The sequence below is a fragment of the Sminthopsis crassicaudata genome, chromosome 1 (assembly GCF_048593235.1).
Source record: "Sminthopsis crassicaudata isolate SCR6 chromosome 1, ASM4859323v1, whole genome shotgun sequence".
In the NCBI taxonomy this organism is placed as follows: Eukaryota; Metazoa; Chordata; class Mammalia; order Dasyuromorphia; family Dasyuridae; genus Sminthopsis; species Sminthopsis crassicaudata.
The window spans coordinates 11,546,234-11,560,753 of NC_133617.1; the positions used below are offsets into that span (position 1 = coordinate 11,546,234).

General features: G+C 56.1%; 1 protein-coding gene across 1 annotated transcript; it reads right to left on the reverse strand.

The window, feature by feature from the left end:
- Positions 1-222: 222 nt before the first annotated feature.
- Positions 223-14,300, reverse strand: YWHAH (tyrosine 3-monooxygenase/tryptophan 5-monooxygenase activation protein eta). The gene is made up of 2 exons (XM_074293276.1): positions 13,912-14,300; positions 223-1,712 (listed from the first exon to the last, which is right to left on the reverse strand). The coding sequence occupies exons 1-2, from the start codon at positions 13,996-13,998 to the stop codon at positions 1,056-1,058; spliced, it is 744 nt and encodes a 247-aa protein (XP_074149377.1). The 5' UTR covers positions 13,999-14,300; the 3' UTR covers positions 223-1,055.
- Positions 14,301-14,520: the final 220 nt, after the last annotated feature.

Here is a 14,520-nt window from a genome sequence, read left to right on the forward strand (position 1 = left end):
GCCCCTTTTATCCCAGTGAAGTAGAAGCTGCTGCTATTACCTTAAGTTTCGTTTTCTGCCCAGCTCAACAGCTACTGGGGGTCAGAGGCAGGATCTGAATCCGAGTCCCAGTCCTTGCTGCCTATCAGCCCGTCCGGGCCTGGCCCGACCTGCCCTCCCTTGGGGTGGGGGAAGCAGCCGCACTGGAGGGGGGCAGGAAAGAAGCAGACAAGACCACACAAGTAGCGATAATATCCCCAAAGCAGCATTTATTTTATCCACTGAATTCCAAAACATTGATTTTAGAAGTCTGGTGTTTCACAATCATCCACCTTGATCGACATGGGCTGACACATGGCACTCGCTGTCAGAATACACAGGGACAACGGCCAAAGAGTTACCAAAAAAAAATATAATAATAATAATAATAAATCCATGATTCTTGAACAATCGCAACCAAAAACAAAAGTTACAAGTATCAAAACTTTCAGAGGCATTGCATTGAAAACAAGGTTTGTGCACATAATTTAAAGAGGCGAAAACAAGGCATTACTGAAACCTCACATTTGCGACAGTTCATCGTAAGCTGATGGAGGGTCGGCTCGTCTCTTGGCGCATCAGCTTCCTGTACCTGTTTCCCGTTGGCGGAGAGACAGTGGTGGGGGGAGGGGGCAACGTAATCCGCATGCAGGTGACAGACTGCTCAACAAAACACTATTAGCTCAGCTGAAATGGGACACACCATGGAGATCGGCGCAGACTCGTTCTCCTTCCGTTCTCTTCCTTGCTTGCCTCCCTTGGCCGGGATTCCCAGCTCAGCAGGCACACGTTCGTTCGAGAGCCCGAAGGGAGAGGCCCCGCGGGCTCCGACCATCCATCCATCCAGCAATGCCCGTGAAGCCTTGTCTGGGGCTGCTTCCGGATTCGTGGGAGGGCGGCGGCTTGGAGTCGCTGTGCGGACAATACAGATAGGTTTAGCACTAGATACCGAGGGACCGTGGCGGGCGGGGGAGGTGTCGGTGACAATGTTGGGGACGGCTTGGGGCGGGGCGGGGGCCTTGGGTCGCGGGGCGCGCTCAGTTGTTGCCTTCCCCGGCCTCCTCGTCCTGTTGGTCGCTCGTCCAGAGGGTGAGGTTGTCCCGCAGCAGCTGCATGATGAGCGTGGAGTCCTTATAGGAATCCTCGTTGAGGGTGTCCAGCTCGGCGATGGCGTCGTCGAAGGCCTGCTTGGCCAGGAGGCAGGCCTGCTCGGGGGCGTTCTGGATCTCGTAGTAGAAGACGGAGAAGTTGAGGGCCAGCCCCAGCCGGATGGGGTGGGTGGGCTGCATGTGCTCCTTGCTGATCTCGAAGGCCTCCTTGTAGGCGGCCTCGGAGGACTCCACCACGCTGCTCTTCTTCTCGCCGGCGGCCACCTCGGCCAGGTAGCGGTAGTAGTCGCCCTTCATCTTCAGGTAGAAGACCTTGCTCTCGTACTGGAAGTCGTTGCAGTTCTTGATGAGGAACTTGTCCAGCAGGGCCAGGACGTCGTTGCAGACCGTCTCCAGCTCCTTCTCGATCTTCTCGCGGTAGGCCTTCACCTTCTCCAGCTTCTTCTCGTTGCCGTCGGCCATCGTCTTCTGCTCGATGCTGCTGATGACGCGCCAGGAGGAGCGCCGGGCCCCGACCACGTTCTTGTAGGCCACCGAGAGCAGGTTCCGGTCCTCGTTGGAGAGCGGCTCGTTGAGCTCAGTCACCTGCAAAAACCCACAAAGAGCCGCGTTAGCTGAGTCCGCCACGGGAAAGCTCGGGTCCAAAAACGGCTTTCACGGGCTTGGCGTGGGAGGGGGACTGAGGAACCGAGCCAGGCCTTCCCTCGGCTGCCTGCCCATGCACCAAAGTGCCTTCAGCAGAGGAGGTCTGGGACGGCCCAGGCTAGAGCCTGTCTCACTTATAGTATCCGTCAGACTAAAAGGAGATATGAAATAGCACCCGACCACTTTACATCAACGGAGAGGAACGGGCTTCCTTGGCCCTGCCAGACTCTGTCTACATGCCCAGAGCGAGCGGGGGCTTCTGGGCCACCTGACCCGACTGGCCCGTTCCTCGTCTGCCACTGTCGGCGAGCCCCACAGCCAAGCCCGGCCCCCCTCTGGAGTGCGCTCAGAAGGGTGGAGGCGACTCCATCAACCCTCCTCAGGGAGCAACCTGCTGCCAACCCCACACCAGCAGCAGTCCTCATAGTAAGGCTTGAAAAGAGAAAGGAAGAAGAGGTTCAACCCAGGAGGCCGACCCAGGCTGGGGCGACAGAACCAGCAAGAAAGGAGAAAAGTGAAACGTGAATGGAGCTTGGGTTTGGCCCAGCGAGATCCGAAGTCCCCTTTTAGTTAAGGACAAAAAATTCTGCACGAGTCCAGGATGAAGGTGCCTTCCTAGGAAGCAATTCACAGAAAAAGATGTGGGGGCTTCAGTGGACTGCAAGTTCAATGACTAAACAGTGTGACTTGGACCCCAAGAAGCTAATGGAATGTTAAGAAAGAGATGGCCCAGGGCACTGACTGGATAGAGCATCAATTCTGCAGTCTGAAGAACCTGGGTTCAAATTTGGCCTCAACTGTGTGTCCCTAAACACATCACTTTATGCCCTGTCCGCCTCAGTTTCCTCATCTGTAAAATGAGCTAGAGAAGGAAATGGCAAAGCACGACATCGGGAAAACCCCAAATGGGATCAGTCAGGCCCGTAACCACTGCGCGGTCTGTTCTGGGAACCTTACCTCTGGAAGGATCGACATGAAGTATTGACCAGTGGAGCGAGAGTTAATACTAAAACTGACTCATCCGATAACTACAAGTCAATTTTAATTCAACTCAACAAGATTTTAATCGTGGCTGGATAAAAGCCTGGATTCACCACCTGACAGTGGGCTTTAGCATCTAAATTAAATCCCTCTCCCAAACAATCCCATGTGGACTGGAAGTCAGGGCTTAGAGCTACACAGACATCTTGGAAAAGCAGCTCTGGGGGCGGCAGCCACCAATCCCAAAGGGGAAGAAGAGGACCCCCACAGATGCAGCTCTTAGCTTTAGACCCTCAGAAAATTCTTCAGCCAATGACACGTCCAACAAGCCCAGCCCTCTGGTGCAGGGGACACCTGAATGGGGCCGGGCCTGCCGGGGCCGAGGAGGCAGGAAAACGCTCAGCCCGAGCTTCCTACACACTGACTAAAGAAGGGGGAGCGGCCATGGGCAGGATTTCAGACAGGCCTGGAGGGGGACACCCACAAAATCATCTTCATCTCCTCTGGGCCTTTCTGCTTGTCCATTCTTTCGGTTCTGCCTTGTTCTAGGATGGAGATTTGGGCTAGGGCTTGTTCGCTGTCTTTGCGGATGGTTAAGTTTATTTTTTTTTTAATGGTTTTAAACGATAAGATCACATCGGCCACATCAGCCTTCAAACCCATCCCTCTGCTAAAGCACCTTGCATGGACAGAGGCTGTAACGGTCTGAAATAAACTCATCCCCACATTTCTAAGGAAGAAAAGCTCTTTGTCTAAACATCCTCTTCCCCTTCCATCTTCCCCAGTCTTTTTCTTTTTTAAATCTGTCAGGCATTTCTACTCATGGTGAATCACAACAGCAGTACAAGAGTGTTTACTTGCAGTCCAAGATCCCTAGTTCATGTGCGAGGAACTATTGCCCAATGTTCAAGACGGCAAACCCCGGCTCTGTAGTCTCCCTCCGCCGTCCATGCTACCGCCGGCACTCCCCCGATTATAAAGGCTTCTCCTCTAGCCTACACATCCCAGTTCGCCCAATTCCAAGCTTCCTCTGAGCCACAGCCTGCAGCCCTCAACCCTGGGACCCTGGGAGCTGGGGTGGGTCCTATGGTTCTCTGGGAGCCCCGCCTCCATGGCCCCCACCCAGGGTCTCCCCACACCATCTATGGAAGATTCTCCCCTCAATATCCCTGCCCTCCATCTTGGTCACCTTCCCACCATGAGGAAGTCATTACTTCCCAAGACAGTCTATTCCACTTTTGAACAGCACTAATTGTTACCTAATAGTAATTGTCTAATTATAATTCATCATCTAATAGTAATTTCGTTACTCCAAACTAGAATCTGCCTTCTCTAACCTTTAATCCACTGCTCCTACACCTGGCAGAGGAGGGCTAACAGTGGTCTTTAATTCATCATTTCCATCATGTCCCTCCCTAATAGCTGCCAGATGCACGAAAACCCCTCAATATCAAAGGTCAAGGTCATCCACTCGCTCACCTGTCCCCCTGCCCTTCTTCCCCAACTTGCCTCCTTTTCTGATCTACATTTCCTCGTTATTGGCTTTTTAAGGCTTCTTGGGGACAGGGAAGTCACTGTTGCCGCCCAGCCTCCATCCACACAGGAAATAGCTCCAGATGCAGTAGAACCAGCACCAGGGTGGACTCAAAGGATCTAGCATTGTGAGCAAATCATTTCCCCTGCCTGTGCCTCAGTGTCCCCATCTGTAAAAGGAAACTGTCCCCAAGGCCCTTCCAGTTCTAAATTCTGCTCTACCCCCCATAATCCCCCCCCTACAATCAGGTAAGGGGCAGTTCTTGAGTTGAGCCTTAAAGGAAGCTGGAGGCACTAAGATGAATAGGGGTGTTCCTTACTGAGCCCCAACCTGCCTCCCCGTAACTCCGAGCCCTGAGCCAGAGGGGCCTTCAGGAGCCCGGGTTAGTGCCTCCTCTTTCTGTCACAGATGCCCTCTGCAGCCACAAGGAAGAAATCTGCTCCTCTTTCCACCGAGGACTTTAGGGCTTTAAAGCACTTTCATCTACAACTTTCTTTTTCTATCTCCTTCACTTCCCAAAGTGCCCAGCCCCTCCTATCCTCAGCAGCTTATCCTTTGTAACAAAAAATAAAGTTCGGGCAATTTTTCTCCCGTCTTCTCCTTGCACAAGCTCTGGGGCCTGCGTCTAAGCCGAAGCCGTGCCTGGAGGTGGAGGGAGGGGTGGCCCATGGAGTCCTATTCCATTACAATCACATAAAACGTGGGGGCCACCTACTTGGTTCCCCATTCTCCAGAACTTGGGCCTCCCTGGAGCCCAGCAGGGGGGCCTGCTCTGAGCCAAAAGCCAGGGCCCCCAGCCGCTTGCTTAGAACACTGCCCAAGGGCTTTCCAGCTCTCCTGCCAGCTGTAGGAGGTGCCTCTCTTTAACCCAGCCCACCGTGGCACCGGGCAGCTCCTTGTTTTACTTCTCCTAATAGTGGAGCCAGCGGGACACGTGCAGATGCTGACCCTGGCGCGTCCCCATTTCCTAACCTCATTTTCTTCCCTGGGCTAACGAGCTCTATCTCTAACACAGGATTCAAAGCTTCCGGATCACTTTTCAGTCTGCCAAGCCCTTTGAAACACAGCACCCAGAACTCCTCGGATGGGATCTAGGGGAAGCTGCTTTTTAAAGAACTACCTTATACGCCTCTTTTTACTGAAGTTTTCTATTAACGGGGCTGCCAGAAGACAAATTTCCACAGTACAGAACAATCCTCCGGTCCTCCCTTTCTGGTGCCCGCTGTTCAATGACGTTGTCACTTGTTCAGATATCACAAACTCACTTTTTAAGCCAGGAACCCTAGGACCCTTGAACAAGGCCAGCGGAAATGGCAGCTCTGAGCAACCACCCCCACGGCTTTCTTTCTGAGGTCTCTGTTCTCTGCCAGGGTCCACCTCAGCCCGAGGCGTCGGTTTCTGCCTCCCAAGCTGCACTAAATCCTGGGGCCAGATGGGGCTACTACTCACCTCTCCTCTCCCCGAGTTCTTGTGGCACTGGCCCAGTCTCCACTGCCGGGGGCCCCCCAGGGCTCTGTTCTCCGGACTACCTCAATCTCCCCAGCCACCAAGTGACTGTCGGCTCCTATTCCCCTCAGGATCTCTCAAAGCCCTCCACAGCCTGGCTTCCCACTTACTTTTCTAGTCCTTTCACACCTCACTCCCTACTCCTGAAATCTAACCCACACTGGCTTCCCTGCACACTCCCACCACGCGGGCAACTGTCCTGTCTGACCTATTTCTGAAGAAGAATACAAGATACAACCTTTGCCCAGAGACCTCCAGAGAAGAGCGAACTCTACCTGGAAGGTGGCCCTTTCCCCTGCTGACCAGCTCCAATGGTTAGGAAATGTCTTACACTGAGCCCGGCTTCCCCTCCAGTTCTGCCCTCTGGGATCAAATGAATCCTAATCCCTCCACCATGACAGCTTCTCAAGGATTCATGGGCCACAAGCTGTCCTCACTGCCCATCTGAAACAGTAAAAGGAGACATGGATTATTGCCTTTAAAAAGCCCAGTGGAAGGGAAAGCCAGAAAGAGCCAGATAAGATCCCCCCGCTGTTCTCTCTAGACATATTCTGTCCATGGGGTCTCATTTCCTCCCCCCTGAAATAAAGGTGGGCCAGTCCTTTACAAGTGCAATGTTTTAGAAGCCTCAAGTCCTTCCTTGTTCTGATGTGTCACTGCCCTTGCATCCACCGTTCTGGAAATCCAATCACTGCTGCTATTTGCTCTGCATTCTGGTACAAGATTTGTTCAAGGAGGACACAAATGGCTATGGGCTAAAAAGGTGCGGCCTTTATCCTGATTCGGTTCAACAAACACTGATTCATCATCTACACTGGGCAGGGAGTGACCAAGTGATAGGCCACAGGTCTCCTGGCCCTCCCAAGTCCAGGAGGATGATATCCAGCCCCGGAACTACCAGAGTCTTAGCAAGCCCTTCCTTATCAGGCTGCCCATCCCTTCTCCTGCCACAACGGTGACCTCCTCTTCAAAAGAAAAGTCAGTCAGTTACTTGGGAAGTACAGATGTTTACAGAATAATCAATTGGGAGCCTGCCAGTAAGACTGAATCATAGCCCCATTAGTGCTAAAAAAGCTGAAGGCTAGACCAGGAAGCAGTGAACTGGCTCCCCTCAAACACCACCCTGAGGGAAGGTGGTCCCTGGCCTAGGGTGCACCCACAGCTTCAGACATTTTGTTATTCCTTCTAAACTGGCCACTAAAGAATAAAGGAGCCGTGACAATTACAAGGACAGTCAAGGTAGCTGTGCGCCCGAGTAGTCTGGAGCCCGCGGCCCCCGCTGTCCTCAGGACCTCGTGGCCTGGACCCCGTGAGTCAGGAAGAACTAAAATTGCTAACATTAAGGATTCACATATTTTTAGAAAATGTCCTTCACTGCAATCCTCCGATCTTCAGCACAAGGCTGTCACGAAAAGGCCAGGGCAGTCTGGCGGATGCAGAACTAGGCCAAAAACAATTAGGAAAACTGCATTATGGCTCCCTCCCCCGCCACCCTGCCCCAAATAATTGGGCCATCTGGGGCAATTCCAGTCCCCTCTGCACCTCCTGAGGAGATGGCTGTCTCAGACGGCCCCAGCATCCTCTGGCTACGTTCTGGGCGAGGCACAGCCGAGAGTGCGCCCCCGCTATGTGTCGGGCACAGGGCTAAGAGCTGGACTTGCACGGGGGTGTCACAACTCGCCCGTTAGGTGACGCTGAGCCAGTCCTTGCCCACAGGAAGAACAATAACCTTGCTCTAGGTCAGGGAAAAGGGACCATAGGAAGGTGCCCCTGGCCCAAGAGGCCTAGGAAGCTGCTGCGGACTCAGTGGCTGCGCTGCCCAGCCAGCAAGGGGGGGCCACAGAGGGCCCGGGATGTTTCCCCATATACACTTGAGGCTGCCCACCAGCCAGACAACCTGAAGCCCTACAACCCCCTACAAGTGAGCTTTCCTACGGGACCAAATGCAGCTCAAGCAGCAGGGCCTGGGGCCTTCTGCCAACCTTCCATAATGTCCCACAAAGAGCTGAAGTTAAATGCCTCAGTTTCCTGACATGGCGACGGATCCGCTACTTTTGTGACCTGGATCTCGGGAGTGGTAAGAGAAAGGATAATGTAGGTGGCTGAAAAACAATGAACAACAAAAATCTCAAATAAATTTTAAAGATTAAAAAGATTGTTTTTAAAGTGAAGGCCTAAAGCGGCCTGCAATCCCCTCCAGCTCCCAGTCCTGTTGGATCAGAAGCGTCCAACAGGCCAATTTCCGAAAACCTGCAGATAGAGTCACTGGGACAGCTTTTACCGACAGCAAACTGGAGCCGCCACGTTCTGCGGCAATGGTAAAGGAAACCAGGAAGAACATTCAGAAAATGAAGGCCACGTTTGCACACCTAGGTAAAGGTAATCACTGATAAAAGACAAAAGCCAGTAGGGGCGAAGCCAGATTAGGCCTCTAGGCCTTAGTAATTGTTTAAAACACTTAGCACAGGAGCCATGAAAATACTTCCAGATACTATAAGAATGTTTGATTTGAAGGTATCCTTACAATTCTTACTAGGGACCTTGAAGAAGGAGCTACATGAAGCGTGTGTGCTTACCTACCGACTGATCAGCTATCCTGAGAGGAAGACTTATTATCCTACTGTGAACCACATTATATTATTATTATTATTAGGAGCCACATTATCCTACGTGGCTTTATATAGTACATGGAGGTACGATCTTATAAAACACTCCTGATTCCAGGTCTCTGCTGAGTGACATTAGCCCTGTGACCTGAGCAAGTTGTTTCCCTTCCTTCATCCCAGAGCTCCTGGTCCTAAATGTATGGACCAGAAACAGGCCCCAGGGGCATGACTCATAAACAAACACATGCACCCAGAAGCCGCCCTCTAAGGCAGGAGTCAAGAAGAGCTGGGTTCAAACCTTGCCTCAGACACTTACTACAGTTTGGTGACTCTGGGCAGTCATTTAACTGAAGCTAAATGCCTCAGTTTCCTCCTCTGCATAAATGTGGGTAACAGCACCCTCTTCCTCAAATGAGGATATTGCAAAATGTTGTGCTAACCTTAAAAAGGCTATCCGAACGCTAGTTATAATTGTTATAAACCAAGAGACAAAGGGGAAAAGTCAGTTGTGAGCACTGTAAATGGGAGGTAGTTTCCTCAGGCAGGAAGGGATTCATACACGGAGGGGAGAGCAAGGGATGGAGCTAGAACCTCAGCCGACTCAAGTGAAAAAGAGCCCAGAGTCTGAGAGAACCGGGCCCAAGGAGCCATCCCTATGGCCGGGCAGGCCACTTCTTGGTGAGAACATCCTACTTTCTCACCAGTTTTCAACTCAGGAAGGGGGTGGGGGAGGGAAGAGTCGGCTCAGATTTCCTCCTAAGATACCGGACAAAGCCGTGATTATATTCCTCCCTCTGTACCAACCAGCAGGAAGCAGGCTCCCTGGTAGCTTTTCACCTAGACTGTTTCAGGCACATGGCTCCAGACCTTGAGCTGGTGCCTTCTCCATGCAGCTCCATGGTCCCGAGGGGCCTCCTGGTCTCTCCCCCATCATCATGCCGCTCGCTGCTCCTGCCGTTCACGGGACGTGCCCCCAGCTGCTGAGCTGAAGAGCGCACGGCCGCAGCCGAGCCCACTAGGGTCTCTTCCTCTCCGGCCCCTTCTTCCCGGAGTCACTTCCCATTTTGCAGTTTTAAAACCTCAAGAGATTCGAGCTCCTTGGGCCCCACCAGCCCCGTGCAGCCTTCCTCCGGGGGCGTTGTGAGACAGCCTGATGCACACACCGCCCCGATCGATTCTAACTGGGTTTTATAATTTCCTACAAATCTATGTCTATTTCTCAATTCTAATTTAAAATGAGCAATCTTGGGCAATGGGCCCCACAATGAAATTAGCTCCATTAACAGTCTCCATCTCGGGTAATTAACTTGAGTAGGGCCTGCTCCTTGCTCCTTAAATATTTAAAATCTTCCCAGTTTTATCAGAATACAGCCCTGGCGAATTTCCCGGAGCATTATTCACAAGTGCACCCCCTACTTTGGCCTTAGAACTAGGGGAAGGAGCAGGCAGGAGAAACTATTTGCATTTTACTGCTGAGGAAACTGGGGTTCCAAGAGATACATTTCTTATCCCTAGTCACCATTTGAACCCAGGTCTCCCGCAAGATTCTTGCCTCAGAGAGTCAACCACACACTCCCATCGCCACTCCTTGCGTCCAGGGTCAGAGAAAGCCCCTGCGATCACAGTTTTGGGGCTGCAAAGGACCTCAAAGGTCACCCCTCTTCATCCTGCAGAGGGGAAAGCCGGGCCACAATGGTCCTCCCGTGGCCCCAAAAAGTGGGACCCAGGCTGTCTGATACTCTTCCCTTAACAGAAAATAAGCACGTGGGAGAGAAAGCTCCTTCCCCTTCCCCAGACCCGAGAGGAACGCTTCTTGCTCCCGCTCCCATGGCAGGGAAGGAGAAGCCCATTTTACTGAATGACCTGGACTCTGAGGCCTCCAGCACACCCCGTGCCACTTCCTAATTTAACTAGGGCATCCCTCAGGCCCAACCTCATTCCTTTGGTCAGGAGTGACTCCGACTGAGAAACAAGCAAGAAATCAAGTTAGAAAATGGGGCCACAAATCTGAGGCCGGCCTCCACATCAGCTGTTCCCCACCCACCCCCACCGTGAAGCAGCAGTTATTATGGGTCAGATTCAGTTGTGTCAGGCTCTCCATGCGCCCATTTTGGGGCTTCTTGCCAAAAGCACTGGAGAGCTGGCCATTCCCTTCTCCAGCTCATTTTACGGAGAAGGAAACGGAGGCAAACATGGTAAAGTGACTTGCCCAGGTCACAGTGTCTGAGATGACCTAGCTATCCTTATTGTGTATAATTTTATAGATAAGGGGGGGCAGCTAGGTGGCGCAGTGGATAGAGCACCAGCCCTGAATTCAGGAGGACCCGAGTTCAAATCTGGTCTCAGACACTTAACACTTCCTGGCTGTGTGACCCTGGACCAGTCACTGAACCCCAGCCTCAGAAAGAAAAAAAAAAAAAATTATAGATAAGGGAATGTTGTCTACACTCGCCCAAGTCCTATGAGCAATAACCACCACCATTCCTCCCCTCCCCCCAACTCTGCTCCAGTTATTTGACCAAGAAAAAATTTAGCTTACAATTTAGAATATGGAAAACTAGGGCTCCCCACCCCCTCTCCCAGCCCTCAATCACTGAGGAGGAAGGCTATTCCCAGGACAGCGACAGGACCATCAGTCTGCAAGGAGCTCCGGCCACGCTTCCTCCCAAACTGCTGAGAACAGAAGTGCCTCTTGGGCTGGAGGGGCAGCTCTGTGCGCCTCCCAAAGCACAGTTCTAGAGCCCTCCCACGGACAATGCTGTCACCATCCAATCACTGACTTTCCAAAGTGGGGAAAAGAAAAAAAAGGCAAGGTGGTACTTTCTGGAGCCCAGAAGGGCCTGGGTTCAGATCTGGCTTCCGTGTGGACCTGAAAACAAGCGCCTTGGACCTCTGCGGGCCTCAGGGCGGTCACCGGTAAACAAAAGGTCTCGGCCAAGCCCGCTTGGTCTCAATTTGGGCCCAGATGTAAATGACAATTGTCACTGTTTTGGCCAGAAACCGGGGTCTCCCCTCTCGGGCGATTCCTTTGTCATTCTTTGTCCTTTCTTAGCCAGCCTTCAATCCCAGAGTGGGGGCTGCCCCGGGCCTCACTGGCTTGACTTGGGTTAAAGGAGAAGCACGGAGCACCCATATGGCCAAGGACTCCACAGGCTCCATTTGTGGGGATGAAGGAGCCCGGGGACAATTTTCATGCTGTGCCCGAAGAGACTTACGTGAGCGGATGCTCCGTGAAGTCAGAACGGGAACGCTGTACACGGCAACAAGGTTGTAGAGGGCCGGGTGATTCGGCCAGTCCGAAGCCCTCGGGCCGGAGGGAGGCCCGTGGGCACGAGAGCGCTCCCGCTTTCCCCCTTTTTGACCTGATTTTTCTCGGGCAGCATGCTAGTTGTGGGAGTTTGTATAGAATTGCACGTGTTTAACATATAAGAGGAGAGGGAGAAAAAAATGTTGGAAAAACATGGCCATGTCCCATGAGCCGTTTTCCGAGTAGTCACTTTCCTGTAATTGCTGTACCCGGGGATCTGCTGCAAGGCGCGTCTCCATCTCTGAGTGTGTGGTGCTCACGTGCCCAGCCCGGAGCCCCCTCGGTTACTCTTTCAGACTGAAAGGCATCCATGACACTGGAAGGGCCTGCCCGACTGCGCCGGTGGCACCGTGTGGGTCTCCTACCGAGGGGTCACGTGGCAGGGTCCATGGGCGGGGGTTCTTTCCTAATGTCCCCGTGACTATCTCATTATAAGATAAGCCATTTGCTTAATTAAAAAAGAAAGGCCTCCGGCCTCCCCCCTCCCCCCCCCCATTGGGCCCCTAGAGCCAGGGGCTCGGGAGGCGAGATTCTGCCCAGCCCCCGTCCTGCCATCGCCTCCCGGGGGGTCTGAGAACGAGACCATCATGGCGCTGAGGGCCCGGCAGTGTCTGCACTGGGGTCCGGCCTTCTGCGCCCCTTACAGTCACAAAACGCTAAGAGCCCCGCCCCGCCCCCATTTACAGATAAGGGACCTGCTTTGGGTCCCAGGCCAACTCCACCCCCAGCAGAGCCAGCCCGGATCCCGGAGCTCGCAGCCAGCCGGCCGCCAAGCTTCACCTCCGGAATCCTCTTCAGACCTGGGGGGGCCGAGCATTCTGGTGGGAAACCAGAGGCCCCAAAGCCCAGGCCTGAGCGTCAGAGGGGGGAAGGTCCCAGGCTGCACCGGGGCGTTTCCCCGGGGGCATCAAGGGAAAGTGATGGAGGCCAGAGGGCGCCGAGCCCCCCCCCAGAGCTGGGACCCCTGGAAGCCTCCAGAGAGCGAGAGCTGTCCAACAATGGAGGCGCTGGAGGACTCCCCGTGCAGGGGGCCCCGTCCTGCCCGGGTGTGGGGAGGGCCGGCAGATACCTGGGAAGGGGCTTCTCTGAAGGGAGAAGGCGGCTCTGGGGGTGCAGGGGGAGGGGCCCTGGGGTCCGTGAGGGGGAGGGCAGGAAAGCCGGGCCTGTAACCATAGCAGCAAGGGCGGAGGCCAGCGCAGCAGGGGGCAGCCAGCGCTGTGGGTGCAGGTGGGAGTCGGGCGGGAGCCCCAAAGGGCGTGTCCCCGTCAGCGCCACTCTGGGGCTAAAAGGTGATCTAGGACACGATCTGGGGGGCAGCTGCTGGGCAGAGGGAGGGCACCGAGGGAGGAGCCCGGGGGCTTCTGGGCAGGGCTGGGAAAGCGGCCCCTGCTGGGGTGGGGACGGGCCGGGGGCTGCACCCCGGAGCCCCCCAGGCCCAGGCTCTCTGGGGCTGCCCGGGCGCCTCCGGGACTCCTAAGCCCTGGAGTGCCCGGGGAGGGTCTGGGAATGCCGGACAGAGGCCCCGGGAGCTGGGGCAGACCCCGCGCCCGCCTCCCCTGACAGGAAGGAGCCCGGCCCGGGGGAGGCCCGGGGGAGGCCCGGGGGAGGCCCGAGGTCAGCGCAGGTGGCGCAGAGCAGACCGGAGGGGCCCAGCTGCTGAACCACCGAGGCTGGGCGTGGCCCAGGAGTGACACATCACCTGCAGCCCGCTATCTCCCCCTCCCCCCAGACCCTCGGGTCGGCCCAATCCCACTGGGGGGCGAGAGGAGGGTCTGAAGGCCCGGGGTGGGGGAGGCCTGGGCGGGGTCCGGGTCTGCAGAGGGGTCCAGAGCTGAGAGATCCCCAAGAGGGGGAGGAGCCCAAGGGCTGGGGGGGGTGACGGGGACCAGTTTTGGCCGAGGGGGCCCCCAAGGAGGCCAGAGGGAAGGTTGGGGGAGGGGGTCTCGGGACAGGAAATGGCTCGAGGTGGGCGGGGGCTGCGGGAGGGGGATGGGCGGCAAGGAGGAGACAGGCAGGAAATGACCGCGGACCTCCCCAGGGACAAGGACAGGCGCGGGGGTGATGACAGAGGGGCCGCGGGGGATGGGCTGCGAGGGCGCGGTTCGGGGGGCGGCGCGCGCGCGCTTCCTTCCCTCCCTCGCGGGCTCCGGCCGGGGAAGCGGGGCGCGCCCCCGCGCTGGCCGCCGCGCACGCGCACTCACTCACCGCCTTCATGGCGGAGGCCATGTCGTCGTAGCGCTCCGCCTGCTCGGCCAGCCGCGCGCGCTGCAGCAGCTGCTCCCGGTCCCCCATGGCGCCGCCGCCGCCGCCTGCTCCGGCCGCTCCCGCTGCTGCCGCCGCCGCCGCGGCTCCTCGTCAGGCCCGCGCCGGGCTGGGCTGGGGCTCGCTCGGCCACGTGCGCCCGCACCTGGGGCGCCTCGGCTCGGCTCGGGCGGCCGGGGCTGGGGCTGGCGCGACGGGGGAGCGGGCGAGGGCGAAGCGGAGGAGCGGGAGCGGGAGGAGAGGGAGGCTCGCGCCGCCGCCGCCGCTGCTGCTCTGACGGGCTCGCGCTGCTGCCGCCGCCGAAACTCAGGCTGAGGCTGCCGCTGCCGGGCGGGAGGGGCGGGGGAGGAGCGGGGGGCGGCTCCTGGGGGGAGGGCCCGGCGGGAGGCGGCGGGAGCGCCCCGTGCGCCTGCGCGCCGCGCGCCGCCCGGCCCGCCGCCGCCGAGCCACGCCCACCGCGGGAGGGGGAGGGCGAGCGGACCCGCCCCGAAGGGCTATTTCAAGGTGACGTCACCCGCTATAAATAGCCCTTCCGAGCTCTCCGTTTCCCCC

Coding starts and splice junctions, on each gene's coding strand:
- YWHAH (XM_074293276.1), bottom strand. CDS start 13,998: ATGGGGGACCGGGAGCAGCTGCTGCAGCGCGCGCGGCTGGCCGAGCAG. Junction 1,713..13,911: donor TGGCCTCCGCCATGAAGGCG/GTGAGTGAGTGC, acceptor GGGTTTTTGCAG/GTGACTGAGCTCAACGAGCC.